This window comes from Telopea speciosissima, chromosome 4 (assembly GCF_018873765.1).
Source record: "Telopea speciosissima isolate NSW1024214 ecotype Mountain lineage chromosome 4, Tspe_v1, whole genome shotgun sequence".
NCBI lineage: Eukaryota > Viridiplantae > Streptophyta > Magnoliopsida > Proteales > Proteaceae > Telopea > Telopea speciosissima.
In genome coordinates, this window is record NC_057919.1 from 22,729,983 (window position 1) to 22,749,779 (window position 19,797).

At 37.8% G+C, this 19,797-nt stretch overlaps 1 protein-coding gene across 1 annotated transcript; it reads left to right on the forward strand.

Moving 5' to 3' along the window:
- The first annotated feature begins 1,388 nt into the window (after positions 1-1,388).
- Positions 1,389-5,076, forward strand: LOC122659088 (polygalacturonase-1 non-catalytic subunit beta-like). The gene is made up of 2 exons (XM_043854239.1): positions 1,389-1,399; positions 4,412-5,076. The coding sequence occupies exon 2, from the start codon at positions 4,447-4,449 to the stop codon at positions 5,074-5,076; it is 630 nt and encodes a 209-aa protein (XP_043710174.1). The 5' UTR covers positions 1,389-1,399; positions 4,412-4,446.
- Positions 5,077-19,797: the final 14,721 nt, after the last annotated feature.

Consider the following 19,797-nt stretch of genomic DNA (forward strand, 5'->3'; position numbering starts at 1 on the left):
GATCCTCCAGCTCCCACCACGGCTGCAGGAGAGCCAAATCCACTAGGAGTGGCAAGGTATTCAAGCCACTAGAGCTGAATGTGTCTAATCAGACAGAATTGGTGAGGTAAAAATAAAAAGGAGCCAACACAAATAATCAATCGGAACTAGGGGTGAAACAGGGTTGGGCTTTTTAAAACCCTAGCCCAACCCTGAAACCCTTTAGCTTAGTCCAGGCCCACCCTGACCCAGGCTCAGAGGTCTAAAAAAATTCAACCCAGGCCCAACCCTGTCGGGTTCAGCCCAGCCCAGGCCAGCCCTGATTGGCCCTGATTGGGCCGGGCTGGGCTTGATTGGCCCTGATTGACCCTGACCCTAGTTCATATACTATTCTCAAGTTGCAACAGAACTTCACTACCTAACCCCCCCTTTCCCTATCAAAACCTTCAAAGGCTCCAAGTAAATCAAATTGATCAAAATGGTTGTTCCAGTAAGGCATGGGACCCACTAAACCGAGGTAGTTGGTCCAGACTCCAGGGTTCCAAGTAAAACAAATTGAAAATTTTGATTATGACACAAAACATTGAAAACCCCATGTAGAAAACAAGAAAAGTGAGTTAATCCACTGATCAAGAATATACTTGAATAACATTGAACATCCAGCTAGATTGGGCAGTGGTTCCCATTGCCCCAACAGCGTTGCCATGTTATGCATTCCTGAGTGAGATGATATCATGAGCACCAGTATACAATCGAGCCATCATCATCGCCAGTTCGTTGGCTTCAGTCCTAGAGTTTGTGAAGAAAACAACCTACAAATTCAACCCAAAGTCTAATTACTACTGAACCCATATTACAAACAAATTGAGTAGTACGAGACTACAAATCACAAAATGAAAAGTGTATCTTCCTAAAGACTTGTAAAACATAAAACTAAAACAATCATAAAGCCCAGGGTTAAAATTAGGGTCGGGCTGTGTCGGGCCAGCCCGAGGTCTCAACCCTAGCCCAGCCCAACCCTGACCTCGGGCTTGAACAATCGAGCCCTAACCCACCTTCAGGGTTGAAAAATCCAACCCAAGCCCTGTTCGGGTTCAGGGCGGGCTCGGGCTGTCAGGGCCAAACTTACGCTCCTAATCGGAACAGATAATGAAATACCTAAGCAACTCAAGAAGACTCAAGCTAGTACATTAGAGGATATATGCAAAAAATGCAAATTTGAAAATGAAATGAACATATGAAAATACAAATGAATATATATATATATATTTTTGATAGGTATGCCAATGCATGAGAGGTTATATGCTTGAATCTGGGTTTAAACCATAGATCGTTTTCTAAAAAATTATATGGTTGAAATTGCCACATAACCCTTCCATGTGACAAAAATTGGTGGCCATTGGTAGATTCCTCTAGATTTGTTAGTGAAAAACATTTCCATAGAGCTTCAAATAGAAAATTTGATTGTTACTACATTGGTAATATCGTAATTAATAAATGTCAATTTTTCCTTGAATAACAATTGTGTTATCTTTTCTACGCCTAAGTTTTATCAATTCTTAGTATAGTTAAATTTCTGTGTTTTCCCACCCCTCAAAATTTTCCTTCCATGGTCAAGCATTCGGACCTAAAATTCTCACAATCGGTTCTTACAGTGCTAATTTGAATTGTTTCTATAGCCAACCATGTGGGAGGTTATTCAAGCCTTAAAAATAGTATGGCTGAGATTCTTTCAAGAAAAAAAGATATTTACTTAATTAAATAACAACTTAAGGATATCAACTTTTTTATTGATCTATTTTTGTTTCAGAAAATTTCTAACAATCCAATTTTTGGTAGGTTAGGAATGTTAGAGTGACCTAACTTTTTAAAAGGGGAAAGGTCTGGCTTCCTTCCATTCAACGTGCTGTTTTGTGGACTTGGGTTTCTTGCAGTCGTGGCGGGAGCTGGATGATCTAACCCAGGAAAAACAAGGGGGGTCATTTCACAGGGGGCCGACATGGGATCCACCTGTGAAATGACCCAAACACCCCTTGTTTTTCTGGGCTGGATCCTCCTACTCCCATCACAACTGGAGGAGAGCCAAATTGCTGTTTTGTAGTCGCCTTTTCTTGTTTTTGACTTTTGGTAAGAAATACTTTTTTAGTTCAAAGCATTTTGGATTGTGTATGTCATACATTATTTCATTTAGTCGGTGTAACTATAATAGGGGTAAAGGCTGAGTACATCGGCATTGTACCCAGCCTATGTCTGTCTCTCTCCCAACCCCTATGGAAATGACACCCCTGCTCTTCCCTTCCCACCCTCTCCATTGGGGATAGCCGCTCTCCTAGAATGTGAACAACATGTGCCAATCCTCTCTTATAAAAGATAAAATAAATAATTTGGTTATCTATATCTTCCTCAGCAATCGTAAAACCCTTTTCTTGTGTGCATAAGGGGCTTGGGCTCCCGTAGGTGGAGTAAAATGTGATCCTCGTTATCAGAGTAACAATTCTCTCCCATCACACAAATATCTACCTTGTGGCAAATCAAGTGAGACCTAAATTTGTGATGTATTGGATTCTACTACTGGCTCTGTTTGTTTCGGTGTGAAATTTTACTTAAAAATTTTACATGTATAAAAGTATTTCTATGCTTGTTTTTTTATGAAAACAAACATTGGAAAACTTTTCAACCTATAAACTTTGAAACTCAACAAACGACTGGTCCAATCTGTACTGCAGTATGTAGCCATTGAAATTACCACAACACAGTTCTATGTGGAAAACATTAGTTCGGCTCTGTATGATCCTTTTACCCAATAAAGCAAATTGATTCAAACCAATCTGACTTTTTCTTGTGCTTTATTAGAAATTGAAAATTGTTTGCAGATGTGTTGATAATTGTTTGAGAAGGTCCAGGTTAGCTGAATAACAACGATTGCTCCAAATAAAGTGAACAAATCTATTCTGAAAAAATAAAAATAAAAATCAATTGACAAGTACTAAGTTGTGCTCTCTCCACAATTTGTGATCATGTATATCATCAATGATTAAGTTCTTGAAACATTTCTTTGACCAAGATTGTTAGAGTGACTCAAGGGTATTTTTGGTATTTAAAAATAGGGAAAAAGTTCTCTATCCGGGAGTGTGGCCTACGCCAGCACTCCCATGAGTCTACCTCTTTCCTCCTCATGTGAAAAGACACTTCTACCCCCTTATTTTAAGGAGCAGAGAGCTAGACACATGAGAGTGCTGGCGTAGGCCACACTCTCGGACAAAAAACTACTTCCCTTAAAAATATTAACGAAAACACCAAGAAACATGAAGAAAACAAAACAGATTAAAATGACACAGATTTAACATATTTCACACACCAATATGATGTGCTACATCCATAAAGCTGAAGATGATTCATTATGTAATGGAAGAAAAATACAGTGTAGATATTTCTAGAACACCAAAAGTCGCAGCAAGAACTCTCCCGAGAAAAACCCTAACTCTAGAAAACCCCAAATCTCACTTCTTTCACTTGCTTATACAACAAAACAATAAAACATATAAATACTCCTCCAAGTCGGATCGATCCATCGGGTCAAACCTATCACCCAAGACCTTCGTTACCATCACCAGGCCTGACAAAAAATTCCTTTTAAGTCACCACCAAAATTGTCGAAACGGGTACAAAAATTCAATACACACATAACAAAAAATTTGAAGGCTGACTGCAGATTGCGAGTTTGGTTTAATGGTAGCAATAAAAAGAAATTTATTTCACTTTTTCGCGGGGGAAATAGGTAAATTACAGAATATGTTTAGCTGTTTTGGCTTTAGGGGGACTACAAAAAAAAAGAACCCTTTCTATTTATGGAATTATAAAATTTTCCCTCTATATAAATTTAAACACCCACTCCACACAACAAACTCATTCCCACAAATGCAAAGTCCGAACTCATTCCGTTCTCAATTTCAATTCCACCATGACACATTTTATTCTATTGCTTGGACATCTGATGATAGCAAACCTTAGGGTAAGAAAAAAAAAACTTAATTATCCATTCATTTCAACATGGTTATTGCCTGTCCTTGGTTTATTTTTTTCATTTAATTGTTATATTAATTTTTCCCCATGACATTGCAGGGTTCTCAAGCTAAAAATTCCTTCTCACAGTACTGGGAAGAGCATATTGGCCTTCCCCAACCTCCACATTGGCTAGCTGCAAAGGCTTCTCCATTAAATTTCCATCAGGTGACAGTATTTATGAAACTTATGGAGGAAAATGAACTGGGTTCCCACCTGCATTCGTTCTGTAAACAGGCTAATGTCGCTTGTTCTACAAATGCATTGGTGAAGAAGGTAACAGATAACACAACCCTTCCACCAATAGCTCAATGGAATGCTTTCAAAGTAGAATATGAAAAAGTTCCAAACGAAACACCCTTGTCTGCAGCTAGGCAAGGGGGATTGCCATATTTCCGGGAGTCAATGGTGAAAGAGGGAGGTTTCATTCCTGTCCCTGATCTAAGGGACTCAATGTCATATAAATCATTCTTGCCGCGATCTCTGGCATTAAAAACCCCATTTTCCATTGCTCGAATTGAGGAATTAAAGAAGCTTTTTGGTGTGATAGATAAATCAATTATGGATGAGTATATTCAAGAAACCCTTGAGACATGTGAGAATAGCCCCATTCAAGATCAGCAGAGTAGTTGCGCGATTTCGGCTGAGGATCTCATCGATTTTGTTGTTGAGAAATTAGGGCACCATGTATGTGTATGGAGTACTGAGAGTATTGAAGGATCTTATGAGAATGTCACAATTGGAGCTGTAAAACTCATCCATGCAAACCTCTTTGAACCACCAGCCTTATGTCATAGTATGCCATTCTTATATCAAGTCTATTATTGTCATGTTTTACATAAAGTAAAAGTATATGCAGTTGATATACATGCCCAGAAGAAACAGAATCATGCAATCATGGCATGCCACTATGACACATCAACTTGGAATCCAAACCATATCGCTTTTAAGCTTCTAGGTTTTGGCCCAGGCCTAATTGAAGTTTGTCACTGGATAAACCAGAATGGACTAGTCTGGACAAAGACTATTGGTTGATCAACATTTGAAGATTCAACTATCTTCTAGTTCTCTTGTTTGTGTTTCATTATACAGCTTATGCAATTTGAAAGATAAATAATGACCTGTGTCTTTGCTTCCTTATTATGCATTTCGAGTTTCAATATAATTTTTGTTCTTCAACTGTCCAGCATAGTAGATGACAACAACTCAGCCGTATCCCAACTAAATGAGGTCAGTTACATGGATCCCAGTAGCAACAAATAAAAATTAGTAATAAGAAGTAAAGGGAGGATTTTTTTTTCTGAGATCTGTGATGGTAATCCGAATGGGGTTACTCTGTTTCTATGAATGACCCGCTTCGACACATTTGATGGCAATCCGAATGGAATTTTTTCTGAGATTTGTGATGGTAGCGGTACGGTTCAACCCGATCCGATGGAGGAGTATTTATATTCTTTACCTGCTTTATTGTAAAGGGAGTGAGATTTGGGGTTTTCGTTTTAGGGTTTCAGGGAGAGAGCAGCAACGCTATTTTGGGTGTTCTTGAGGGTTTTCCATTGTAACTTTCTCCGATTTACATAGTGAAACAGTTTTTCCTTCGCCTGTGGACATAGCACACCATACTGGTGTGTGAAGCACGTTAAGTCTATGTGTCGTCTTGCTCTGTTTTTGCTTCTTTTCGTGTTTTGGTTGGTGTTTGCTCTAACATATAGTTTTTTCTTCACTCTGTTCTATTTTCTTTTTGGTTTCCCCAATTTCTCTTGTAAGGGGCCCCCTTTTGTTCTATATGCTTCGTCGAATATATTAATTATTCACCCAAAAAAAATATATATGTAAGAGAGAAGTTGTAGGGGAATGAAGGAGTTTTTATCATAACTTTTTTTTTTTTTATGAAAGTGTAATCACACAAACCACACACCAATCCCAAAAGGTTAACCAACTTTTAGAACTGTGGAATGGCGAATATACACAACACACACCACACGCACACACCCGATGTGGTGATTATCATAACTACTTGAACACTACTATTTAGCTTTTGGAGGAGAGGAATGTAATCTTTGAATCCCGCCGAATTATTTCCTGACTTTTCTCCTCTCTCTTTAGTATTTCGTTCTCTAATCCTCTCTTATTCATAATCCTTTTCATAATAATAATAATAATAATAATAAAGGAGGTGTCTTATTGCAGGTTTAGCCGAAGGGTTCTCTTCTCTAGCGATCTTTATAAGGGGTTGATGAGGGCCTTGAAGATCCATGGAATTGTAGATAAACAAAATTTTCTTTGTGTTCTCAAGTATTAGAAGAGAAGTGCAGAGGATTGGAGGGAGTATTAATTTGTTATCCCTTTTGGTCTTCTCAAAACTCAGCACTTATGATTTTAAATATGTATCTTTAGTTAGATCAGTTGGTGTATCCCTTTTTTCATTCTATCTCTTCCACATAAATATAGCAACTGGGTTTGTTTGTCTTTCCACTTTTTCTGCTTTCTAATTTTCCAATAAAGTATCCAATGCAAACCAAATGGAAAAGCTTCCATGTTTGGTATGTAGTTGAAGGAGACGTATCTGTTCTGATAAAACATTTGACAATTACAGATTCTCTAAAATGGAATACAATAATTAAGCAGTGGTTCTTCACAGCCAAGAGACGGGTACACTTTATTGGTTGATCTTTCTAAACTATAGATATTTCTATGGCCAAAGATTTCATACACGGCCGTGCAAGTATGCATGCACGGCCATGTCCCCCTCTCACAAAAAGTAGAAAAAGTCATGAACCCTCCACCTATATTTAATGCCTTGAAACTCCCACCCTCTCATATGCAAGGCTTACACAACCGTGTATGAAAACTTCCCCTTATTTCTATCTCTAAAATAAAGATAATTGATTAATTAAGTAGTTATCCCTAAAACAATTGAAGGTGATGATTCCCAGAATCACAAGATAAATCTGAGTCATCTATTTTTATTTTTATTTTGTAATCTTAATCTTCTAAGATATTTGAAAAAAAAAAAAAAAAAAAAAAAAAAAACAACAACAATCCTTCGTGACAATAATAATTTGCCTAATTAAAAAACGAATGCAAAAGTAAGATATAACACATAAGTTCTACCCAAAGAAAAGAAGGATACAACACATAAGCTCTTAAAATAATTGTTTTACTTCATTTTAGTCACTTCGCTTAACAATATCACATAACATACTTTAGACTATAAAATTAATTATAATTAGTACTTTCCTTAGTCCATCAAACAACTTATTTAAAAAATATTTATCATTTATTGGACTTATAATTATTCACAAATTTTCATTTGATTATTAATAACAATAATATTTAAAATCTTTTTGTAAACTATTTAGAAAACATGACACCAAGCCTGGAAATTTCGTTCAATCACAATTAGACATCTTTCCCCTGATATTCATCATAGCTCGAAAAGTTTATTCCTTTTCAAATATAGTTTCATTTCAATCTTAAATAATAAGAATCCAACACAATGATATATAATTAGAGAAATATCAACCATTGATATACCAAAAAGCGCAATATTTGATTGTAACAGTAAAGATCTCTCAAGTCATGGGACCAAAACATACCATTATAGATTCTCAAACGTCTGGCAATAATCTATGCAAGATTATATTCTCAATGAACCAATATACTCACATGTGTATTTTGGAATCACATTCCTAAACTACACAATGTGACAACCATATGTTGTCGCTAATAATTTAAGGTTTAATTAACTTAAGGACAACCAATCACCCTAAATTAATATTTATTTAACCTATATTTAAATTGGGTTTGATGGACCCATAGTTCCATTTACTTGGAAGGTAATATTTGTAAGTTCTAATGCACATTCCCAATTCAGGGAATTGATCGGAAGTTTTTCATTTAAGGCACACATCAGGAGTTGTTCGAGGCATTGATGATAAGGTGTGCCCAAAGCCGCAGTAACAAGAATTCTATTGATAGGACTTTGATGGCCTACCATGAAGAAAATGGTAGAAAAATATATCTAATACAACATGGAGAATATACATGAGCATGCAAATCAATACAGAGACGAGTGTTTCAAACATACCCAGATCCATGGTAGTAAAAGACTGTCAGCACAAATGCTATATTGTCTCTGATGGTCGTTGGTCTTGTCTATCCTCTTCTCTCTTCCGTAACTCTAGGGTTTCTAGATCATGCATCTAATGAGCCAATGTTGTCATGATAAAGAGTGAGAATAGGGAAACCCCGCAAAGAAATAAAAAATCTCATTTCTCATTAAAAAAAAAATGGATATTAGAATTAAGTCCATGCAAACAAACCACAAGCAGAGCAAGCCATAAAACACAATCTAAATATATGTGGTTCATCATGGTGGCTACATCCACGGTGCAAATGGCTACATAGGCTACAACCCAAATCTAGTCCAAGTATAATGCATAAATGCATAATACACTGTTTAGTGGCACCCACCACAAGGCGGATTCGGCTCCTCTCCTTGGAGGGCATCACCCAATGAGTGCCTAATGAAGAATCTAACGGTTGGGCTGTGCCGCACACATCCCAATGGCTGACTGACCCTGGATTCACACCTTGCAGTTTTAGGCTTTCATCCTAATGACGATGCCATCTTTCTCTACTTATATCACCTGAGCAGTGAGAAATTGCAGGAATTGTGTTCCTATTCCAATGACTGAATCCCACTTGTTAATGATCAACCCTTTTATTCCATGCATCCAAGTATCGGCCATTGATGATCAATTTTGGTCAAAATCAAAAGTATAAACCTTTAACTGTTAAGTGCCAAAAAGGATATATGTAGCATCCTCTCAATGCCTTCTGGAACAAAAATAAGTGTGGAAATAATCAAAATCAAGTCGGCAATCAGCTACCAATTATATTTTAGATTCGAAAGCAATGCCTTGCAGCCCCTTCCTCTCTTTGCTTTCTCCATGAATTCCGTAGGGTCTAACCATGAAATACTCCTCTTTAGCATATAGATTGATACAGAGTCATCTTTGATTCAGAGAGTGATGTGCCAGAAAGATAAGCCAACAATTTAATTATCTGAGCTAAAAGGTCTGGAAAAGGGTAAAGCAAAAACATCTAATATCAACAGGAAGAACCAAATAAAACCTTGCAATTTCTTTCTTTTGGGGAGAAATAACAATCTTATTGGATAAATTGCTAGCAACTATTAAGATACAACAGTTCCTAAGTTTATATAACGGCAAGCATTCCAGGATGAAATTTTCACAATATACACACATAAAAGTTCAGAAGCTACTGGTTAGTCCTAATGACTGAGATACTCACATTTGGATTCCCAATGACAAGTAAGTATGACAGAATAAACAGAGGGTAGCAGTGTGAACTATTGATCTCAATGCTCCTAACAGAAACTAGTTGCAGACACAGAATGTAACTTAGCCACATGGTATTCTGTCAAGTTGTGATCTGGGTACACATTATTTCTGAATCTGAAACTACTCCCCTAGCAACATTCTCACATCATTGACCAATAGTCTGATCCGGCATGGATGAGAAAACCTTAGCTCCTGCCGTGCCCATAAGTATCTTATAACTACATTTGAGTGAACTACTCTTATAGCCGTCTCTGATTGACATCAAACCATTTCTTGTTTGCAAGTTTTTCCCAATGGCTATATCATGCCTGACCAAACAGTATCTTTGCAGCATCGAATGTTCCAATCCTCTGTTCCTGCATACAAAACCATCAATCTCTACTTCTTAAAATCCACCACATATGTTGCATAGTTGCACCACGTAACAAACACAGTTGAGATAAACTAATGTCCCTCTTATCTAGCAGTCTTCTATTGGTTCTTGGATAATACCAGATGAGCTCTGTTTTGGTGCCCCTAAATATATTTACCTCTTCTATCTATGAGAGGTGCCATCGAATGAAGAAAAACCTCTGGTCTGTCACTCAAGTCTATAAGATCTGGAGACATTCTAGTGGAATCCAAAAGGAAACAATAATTGAAGTAGGAAATGGAGGTTTAAATTCGGAATACGCTACTGATGAGCAGACATACATTGCAAAGCAGAAGATCACAGGAAGGATGCTGAGAGAGCCTGCCTACCAAATAAAAGGACAGATGCACTTAATATGATATCGTAAACTCAGTTCAGGAGTTCGATCTGCATTGGGTACTCTTGCCAGGAATTACAATCTACGCCCAGGCACAATGTATCTTCCTATTACCAATTAGAGGGAAAGGCATATTTTTTGGAAAATATAAAAAGAGTCCTGGTATTCGATGATCTGATTCGATGTGCAAAACCATGAATCAGAAGTTTAGCTATCCGGAATGAAGAAAAATATTAAATTAATAATTATATAAGCAACGGTGCACTAGAATAACTATGCAAAATAGATATTCAGAATTCTATTTATAGTACTAACACCTGTTGCTCTTTAGAATCAGAACTGATGCAGCCTCCTTCAAGTAACATGCCAACTTGATCACGAGTTGGAACTCTACCAAACTATAAAGTAACTACCACTAACAATGGAAGCAGGCCATTGGATTGGGAGAAGTGGGGCTCAACATATGTATAGTTCTGGTGGGCATAGAAGGTCATTCTCAACAAGTTGACCGAATTTTAATGCATGCATTTTTTTTTTAATATAAGGAAGAGAAAATGAGTGCAAGGTAGAGTTTTAATTTCTTTGCAGAGTTGTGAGAACATTTTTGTTTTGGGGGGCTCCCAGGCTTAGAAGTCGGTATCTGAATTGTTGGCAGATCCCTTTGATGGAGCCTGTTGATGGTAGATTGATAGAAGAAGATGGAACATTACCAGAGATGGTCGTATTTGAAGATCCTCATCCAGCATATGGGTAGATCTAATCAGGATGAGACCTCTTCCAAATACATATAGACAGAACCCATAACTTCTCAATAGTCTACTTCTTTATCTAGAAATTGGAGGAAGCATGTCAGGACAAGATTTCTCAATGTACATCATTTGAAATTTCAGATACCAAATATATGCATCCTGTGATCCAAGATCATAGTTGGTAAATTTGGGGATGGAAAAAAATGCATCTCGATAAAACTAGGTTAATAATTTAGCACATATAAACTATACATAAAACACAAATAAGCATTCATAATTGTAGGTACAGAATATGAATACTTCTCAGCATCATGGGACTCAAGACAGAAAATAGAAATCCTCCACCCCCCCCCCCCCCCCACACACGCAAAAAATAAAAATTTCAAAATAATAGACATGAAAATCAACTAACTCCTTACACGTGAAAGCATTGAGCTGTCAGTTTTCTCCGTTTTCTGTCCAAGGGTGTCTACTCTACTGTCGATGGTTGTAAGAGTTAAGGGACATCTCCTATTCTGATTATAATTGGCTGTTGCTATGACTTTGTAGTTTCTGATTTCACTATTGAATTGTAATTATCTGCAGGCTTCCCTCACAATGATTGGCCTATGCCTCTCTAGACAGTATTAATGGTACAGTTTTAAACACCCAAATCCCAACATTTTGTTTAAACTACTAGACGAAGGATTCAGCTTTGGCATCAAGATCAACTTTTGGGATTGGTGTGTGGTTTGTGTGATTACACTTTCATAAAAAATATAAAAAAACACTTTAAATTGGTTGCTTTTTCTTATCATTGTTCAGTGGTGATTATTGCGAATTCATTGGTCAACCCTAAAGAGAACCTGATCCCATATACCTATGGTCCATCTATTGAATCACATATGAAGATTTCCAACCTTGCTGATTTTTCCATTCCCAAGAATCAACAGCTTTCATCTTATTAGCTTCAACCAAGCAAACCTGAGAGGTACTTATCTCTCATGAGTAACACCCCAGATTCTCTCTTTTAATCAACATCTTCCAAGCAAACCCAGTGAAAAGAAACCTCATTCATACTAAGTTCTAACTGGCCTAATACCAAGACAAAGCTTGGGGGAGGGGGGGGGGGAATTTAAAGAGTTTGTCAAAACTAAGCCACAAGTGATTTAAGTTCTAATCAGACCAGAGAATATCTCTTTGTAGCTCATCTGTTTCACCCTAGTAATAGGCAGGTAGCTTGAAACCATTCATAGTTATTTGAAGATTTGTTTTAAAAAAAAAATTGATCATTTCAATTTCCTAGGTCTAAAAAGTATCTCCTTTCCAAGCCCAGAGTTTGTATCCAATGCTCAACACTACTGGATGGAAAAGAATCCTAATTGACACTGCCAATGGAAGCTAGGAAGGCCCTATATTTGCCTAAGCATTAACTCGATGAAGAACAGACTGAGAGAGCACCAATAACAGCCAATAAAATGTACTATCTGATTAAGACAGCAGTATTTTCATTATTATATTGGCTTTAGAAGGACCATCACAATATAACAGTGTCAGGTCTAACGATGTCACAGTATCACATCAAGAATGCTGAAAAACAAGTAGGCATTATTAACAGGTGTACTGCTGCCATGACTGAATGATGGCAATCATTAATAAAACTTCTAATATTATTGGATAATACTTCATTACTTTGTCAAGTCAATTTAAAATGTTGAGCAAGTTGTTACCATAATGACAGCCTTCTAACCACCATGGTTCAAAAACTCGTCTCGAACAGCCATCTTGATCAGGTCGAGTTTTCCGAGTTCTCGAGAGGTGAGATCTCTATGAGATAATGTAACCCTTTTTTTTTTTTTTTTTTTGTTTCGGTGGGCTAATGGCTGCAGTTGGCTCCGAAACTTTAAGGGAAGTTTGTTTTAGTCTTAATAAACATATTTAAAGTTTCAAATTAGAAAAAATAACACCAAATTTAATGTTTTGGATTTGCACCCTTCGTTGGCAGTATTACTGTGAAGTGTTCCCAATGCATATTACATAGACACCCAACCCAAGTACAATGAATAATACATAGTTCACAATGCATATTACATAGTCCCAAGTCCCAACAATACAATACTATTACTATAGGAGTACTGAGGAAGTTGAGATTCTCAAAATATTCAAGATTTCTCGAAATATTCGAAATCTCGGTCGAGTTTTTCGAAACATTGCAGTTTTTTATTTCGCATGCTATCTCGTCTCGACCAGGTCAAGTTTTCCGAGTTTTCCGAGATCTCGGCGAGTTTTAGAACTATGCTAACCACTAATAATAGTTAAGGCACACATCACTAAGAGTATTACAAATAAATGTTTTAAACACTGATTATTACATTTGAGACATGTTTTGATTCCACATCACCTCTAAAAATATGATACATGAAATTACCAAATTAAAATTTTTAGCATATGGTAGGCATTATGTTAATAAGTTATCTGGATTCAGATATGACCCGATATTTCTGCATTCATCAGAGAGTTATTCCATCATGGAAATTAGCATCTACTAGAACAGATGAATTTCTGGGTTAATGATCTATACCTACCTGAAGAGATGCAAGGTCTCCATGCTTGTTCTCTTTCTTATGTAAGGTTTTTCCTTTAAAAATCTTAAACCCAGAGTTAAGTAATTCTCTTTGACCCTTGTTATCCTGTACTTTCTTTATTTTCTAGTTTATTTTGAATCCTCTCTTTTGAGCTACATCACAAGAATTGGGTCACAGTTCATAGGCACTAGAATGTTGATTGCTTTATGATAAATAATCTATATATAGTACTAGAAAAAAGTAGTATTTATCCAATATTTATCTATTTACTATTTTAAATGGTAAAAAGGGCCATTACCCAGTGCCAAGGTCCTGGGAAGGGTGAGTTTGGAGATGGTCCTAAACTGTGCTTTTTTTGCATAAAGAGGCCATTCATAAGATTCGAACCCGGGCAATTTCCCCGGCAGCCCGAACCTTTTATCATTGCTCCAAGCAATGACCCCTCATTTTTTTTAATGGTACAGTGACTTATTTTAGAGAGAGAGAGAGAGAGAGAGAACAGCAACAGCAGCAGCAGCAAAACCAGGAAAGGGAAAAAGGGAGATAAAGAAGCATGAACCCTTGACAAGACCTAGTTTCTGTTTTGAGGATTTAAATAGGAAATGGATAGATGGGAAGCAGTTTTCCTAACTGTGACAGTACCTGATTTTAAACACCAGCAACCATGCAAGAGAAGAGAGAGGTGAGACTACACAGAATACCAGCAAGCTCGATATCCTTGCAGGCTTGCAGCTCCCCCTACCGAATGTATTTATAACAAGTAAAAGAGCTTACAATTCAGGTAGCAACAAGGAATCCTAATGACTAAACAACACAAGAAACCCAGCTAAGAAATAAGAAAACAAAGAGCAGTCCTAATCTAACTAGGAAAATTATCAAACAAGACACCAAGCCACGATAGGGACACTCTCCCTAAAGTGGTACACTATAGCCTTGCTAACACTCCCCCTCAACCTAGAGCATACATGCCACCCATGCCCCAGCTTAGAACAAACTTGTCGGAAAGCAGGACCAAATAGAGGTTTGGTGAACGCATCACACAGGTGATTTGCAGAAGAAACAACAAATTAACAATCAGCTTATTCATGACAGCATTCCGTACTAAATGACAGTCAACTTCAATGTGCTTAATTCTTTCGTAGAACATTGAATTACTAGCAATATAGATAGCTATCTGGTTATCAGAAAACATCTTCATCGATGACGTGACAGGAAAAACCAACTCTTGAAGTAACGACTTCAACCACATCAACTCACCCGCAGTATGAGTCATAGCTGGATACTAAGCCTCAGCACTGAATCTAGCGATAGTTGTCTGCTTTTTACTTTTCCAAGTTACTAAATTGCCTCCAACAAGTGTGCAATACCCTATGGTAGATTGCCTATCACCAACTTATCCACCCCAGTCAGCATCAGAGAATCCAACTAGATCAATACTTTGATGGGTCGATACGTGAGTCCTTTACTTGGATCTCCCTTTAAATATCGCAAAAACGACACGCTGCTTCTTAGTGAGCCTTCTGAGTAGATTGCATGATGAACTGACTAATAATACCAATAGCAAAGGAGATCTAGTCGTGTCATAGACAAAGTAAGAAAACTCTAACCCCATTACTGATATGACAAGGACCCCAAATATCAAAATGAACTAACAAAAATAAAGACGGACCCTAAGGACCACTACAAGGAAGAAATAACGCCAGATGATGTTTGCCAAGTTCATTCGCATGCTTCACATTCGAGACGAGAAATAGACTTGCAACTTAGAACCATTAACTGAAGCTTGGACAGGGATAGATGACGCAAACGAAAATGTCACTGAAAAGGACAAGGTCCACTAGTAGATGTAGTAGCTACAATAGAAGGTCCAGTACCATCCAAATAATATCAGCCAACCTGCTCAAAACCGCCACCAATCGTCCCCTAGTTTAAAAGTCCTGAAACACACAATAAGATGGATAGAAGGTAACAGAACAATTAAGAGATTTAGAAAGTTGACTCATAGATTAAAGACTTGAGGGCAACTTAGGCACATGAAGAATAGATGATGGGGTCATGGATGCAGCAAGGGATAACGTGTCATGGCCAACAATATGAGTAGAGGAACCATCAGCAAGAATAACAAGAACAAAATTTGGAATGGAAGATAATAAAGTAAATAAGTGAGACTTGCCATATGGGAAGATGCTCCAGAATCAATAATCCAAGGAGTAGTATTAAAGACAGTTGAGTTATCTGTATGTGCTCAAGTGGCAATGGAAGTAGAAACTGATAACTCAAGTAGTTGAGTCGTTTTAGTAGTGGTACATGTCCCAGGAGCCGATGTGGTGTCACTGGTGATCACGTGCTTGGTAGAACTATCAGTGATAGCTGAATTGGCTAAGTCATTAACCCAGTCGGTCGACCATGTTTGGCCCAACATGTGTCAACAGTATGATTTGGTTTGTTGCGGAAGGTACAATAGCGAGAGACTTGTCAGATTGCTGCCCACTAGTACCATGACCATTTTATATCCACGACCACGGCCTCTACCAGGAAAGGAGTTATCTCGTCCTCTGTTGGCGGTGAAGGCTGAACTTTACCGAGGAGTGGGGGAAGGATCAACTTTGGGTACAGTTACCAAACATTGATGACAAAAGAAAGTTTCATTTAGTGAAGGTACCTTTTCGCCGGTAAGGAGCTGACTTTGACTATCTGCTAGTCAGGATGAAGACCAGCTAGAAACTTTGCAATAAGGAACTCAATTTGTTGAAGCTTTAATTGCTTCAGATCAGTAGTAAGTGGTTGATGGATCGAGAGTTCCTCAATAATGCCTTTATAGCTGCTGAAATATTCAGTAAGAGACTTATCCCCTTGCTTGAAGTTAAACATCCTCTCATAAAGATCATAGGTTCAGGATATATTCTTGTCTTGACAGAAGGTATCTTTCAGATCATCCCAAACTCCCTTTCCAGTATAATGAAACATAACATTGGCTGCGATGGCAGGGTCCATGCTATTCCAAAACCAAATCTTGAGTATGGAATTTTTACGCATCCATTCTTCATAGGCTGCAATGATGGTGGGATCCTTGGAATCAACAGGTGGAGGAGCAGAGGTGAGATATTTCATCTTACCGTTCACATGGATGCAGACATGAATAGCTTGGGCCCATAACAAGTAGTTAGAGACAACATTAAGCTTGATACTACCAATTTGAATATGAATATTGTCAACTGGAGCCTTGGGATCAGCCATCATGCAAATTGGAAATATAGGGATCAAAGGCAGCATGTAAAATAGTATCCAGAAGCAGTAAAACTCAATATAGCAGTATTAGAACTGATCTGAGAGATCAAATCAGCTGGCAGCAGTATTTTCTTCAAACCAAGAGCTAATGATTCAGGTTTTGAGAGATATTAAGTAGCAGGATGTAAATGCACCTGCGAATTGGATTGAAGGCCCCTCTAGAGATAGGGAAAATAGTCCCAAAAGATTGGGATAAGTAGCTTAGTGGATCAGAAATAATTAGAGAAGCACACTTCTGAAAAATCTCCCAAAAAACAGAGTATCACAAGAGAAAATAAGAGAACTTTAACTTAAAGAAAATCAAACCATCAATATTCCTTCAAACCTGGATCAAGTGTACTTCAGTATGGGAGAAATTAAACTTCAAAAGATCACCCACATCAGCTGGTTGGATAGATATTAATTGCAGAACTTAGAAATCTGGAATAAGAGCTCCAGATTTAGAAATCAAGCTCTTTAATATTGATGTCTGGAAGTAATAATCTTCATAATCAGTAATATATCAATCACGGGTCCCCTAGTTTAATTCCATATGATCAATAACTAGGGCACAACACAGTAATTAGGCAGCAAAGGTGCTGCAACCAGGAACTGAGAAAGCTTGTAGAACAGACTATCAAAACGGCAATGGAGAGAAGCTTGGTTACTGATATTCTTGCTCTGATACAATGTGACAGAACCTGACTTTAAAGTTTAAAAACCAGCAACCATGCAAGAGAAGAGAAGAAGATTGAAGAAGGGAGAGTTGAGACTGCTAAGAATACCAGCAAGGCTCGATATCCTTGCAGCTCCCCCTATTGATTGTATTTTGGGCAGGTCCTTTTCTTTTTTTTATTTTTAATCCTAGCCCTAACCTAAAAAAAAATCAACAAGTCACACACTAAGCATAGCAATTATACCAAATGGTCAATCAAATTTTTATTCAACCCTATAGGTTGGTGGAATAGGCCTTTCTCTTCCTCTTCAACAGTAGAATCAAACTCTTCGTTTGGGATCTACTAGTTCTTTGACTGGATCTGCTTTCGGTTCTGAACAAAGAGAAGGGACACTCCTATCAGAGCCTTACGCGCGTCAATGGATCTTACGCCGAACAGGTTACCAAAAGCCTCTCTGTTAGGCTCACCCGGGTTCTAAGAGGATTGAAGCGTTGAAACGACTCCCTGCAGGCCAACGAAAGCTGTCAGTTGTGGACCTTGACTTGGAAGCTAGGGGGAACTGTCTAAGATAGTGGCCATCAAAAAGCCCAAAGGAGAAAGCGAAATCAACTTCAAGCTATGGGTGAAGATGTCGAATAAGATCCCGCTAAATTGGCTAAGCGAACCATGGTTCGGATATCGCTCGGAGCAAGGCCAGTCGCTCATAACAAGTAATAGAGCTTACAATTCAGGTAGCAACTAGGAATCCAGATTCAGAGCACAAGTAGGAATCCTAGTGACTAAACAACACAAGAAACCCAGCTAAGAAATAAGAAAACAAAGAGAAGTCATAATCTAACTAGGAAAACTATCAAACAAATACACCAACTCACCAAGCCACGATAGGGACACTCTCCCTATCGTGGTACACTATAGCATTGCTAACGCTACCCAATGTGGGACTAATAACATCTCTTCTCCTCGAGTTTGATATGTGCCTGCCCCCTAAGCAGCAAAAGCACTTCCCTCTTTCCTCTTCGTTTCTTCCCCCAACGAGACCCCCAAAAGCCTGGTTAACATTGTTGACCAGCTTCTATGTCATAGTTTTCTATTAATGCAACCTCCTCCATCCCAATTTATCAACCTGTAATAGTTTCCCATTAATGAAACCTCCTTCATCCCTATTTATCCACCTCAAATTCTTTCCATTTCTTTGTTCTGCCATCCATTTCAGGAGACTCATCTTGCAATTGAACAGAACTCCAACTTCGTGAACAACAGAAACCCTGTTTCATGTGTTTGAATAGTTCCAAGAAGTCTGCAAAACCTCATTAGAGTTTATCTGATTTAATTTGAACCATGAACCACACAATTTGACCCCGTTTCATGTCATCAAATTATGTGATGAACTATCAGGAGACCTGCAACACTGGATGAATGAGTGAAATGCTTAAAAAAAGACCTTGCATAGTAATCATTAACCATATACATAGGAAAACTCCATGGTTGCACATCATTAAAACAAAGATAAAACTAAAAACACGCATATTCAAATCATAGACAGGTGAGGTCATAATACAACTGCATATTCACATTTCAATTCGCATTCTCTTTCTCTCCTCCTTCCTTTTACTTTCCATTTTTGGCTTTGTTTTGGATATATAATGATTGATTGCACCTCATCAAAACAAAGAAACCCAAAGCAAGAAGGAGCCAATAAATTAATGGCCATAGCAACAACACCAACAACAACTATTCTTTATAGATAAATTAATAGCTGGCATTAATAGCTTTAGGCACTCGTTTAGAGCCCTGAAGAATTCCACAATCACCTTGTGAAGGTCTTCTTTTTGCAACCACCACAAGTCTCTCGGATCCTGGTTCTGGTTAACTTTGTTAACATGCATTTTTGTCTTAGTTCCCATCAACTACTTTGTCTACAAGCTCTGTTTTCTTAGCTCCCATCAACTTGACCTGGTGAGTTCTCCACTTACTCATCTCTAACATTCTGCCCTGTTTTCATGTGCTAGGACAGTTACCAAACAGTTCTCTACCTCATTCAACTTCATTCGATTTTGATTTTAGCCATCATCTGTGTCATCTTGACTCAGTTCCACATCACTAAAATTAACTCATGCATCAGGTTGTCTGTAGTCAACTTGAATAGAAGTCTCCGAGATAATATCATATATCATGAAGAAATATACATGATACAACAATGCAAAGGAAATACATTTATCGAATGCATAAACAAGTAATACACACCTATTGGATAGACTCTACCAAAGAAACAAAGAAAAGGAAGCTCAATACCAAATGACCATAGCAACAAAAAACAACAACCACTGTTCTTCAAAGATAATTACATTCTAAAACTTCCCCATCCCATTGTGCAGCAGACC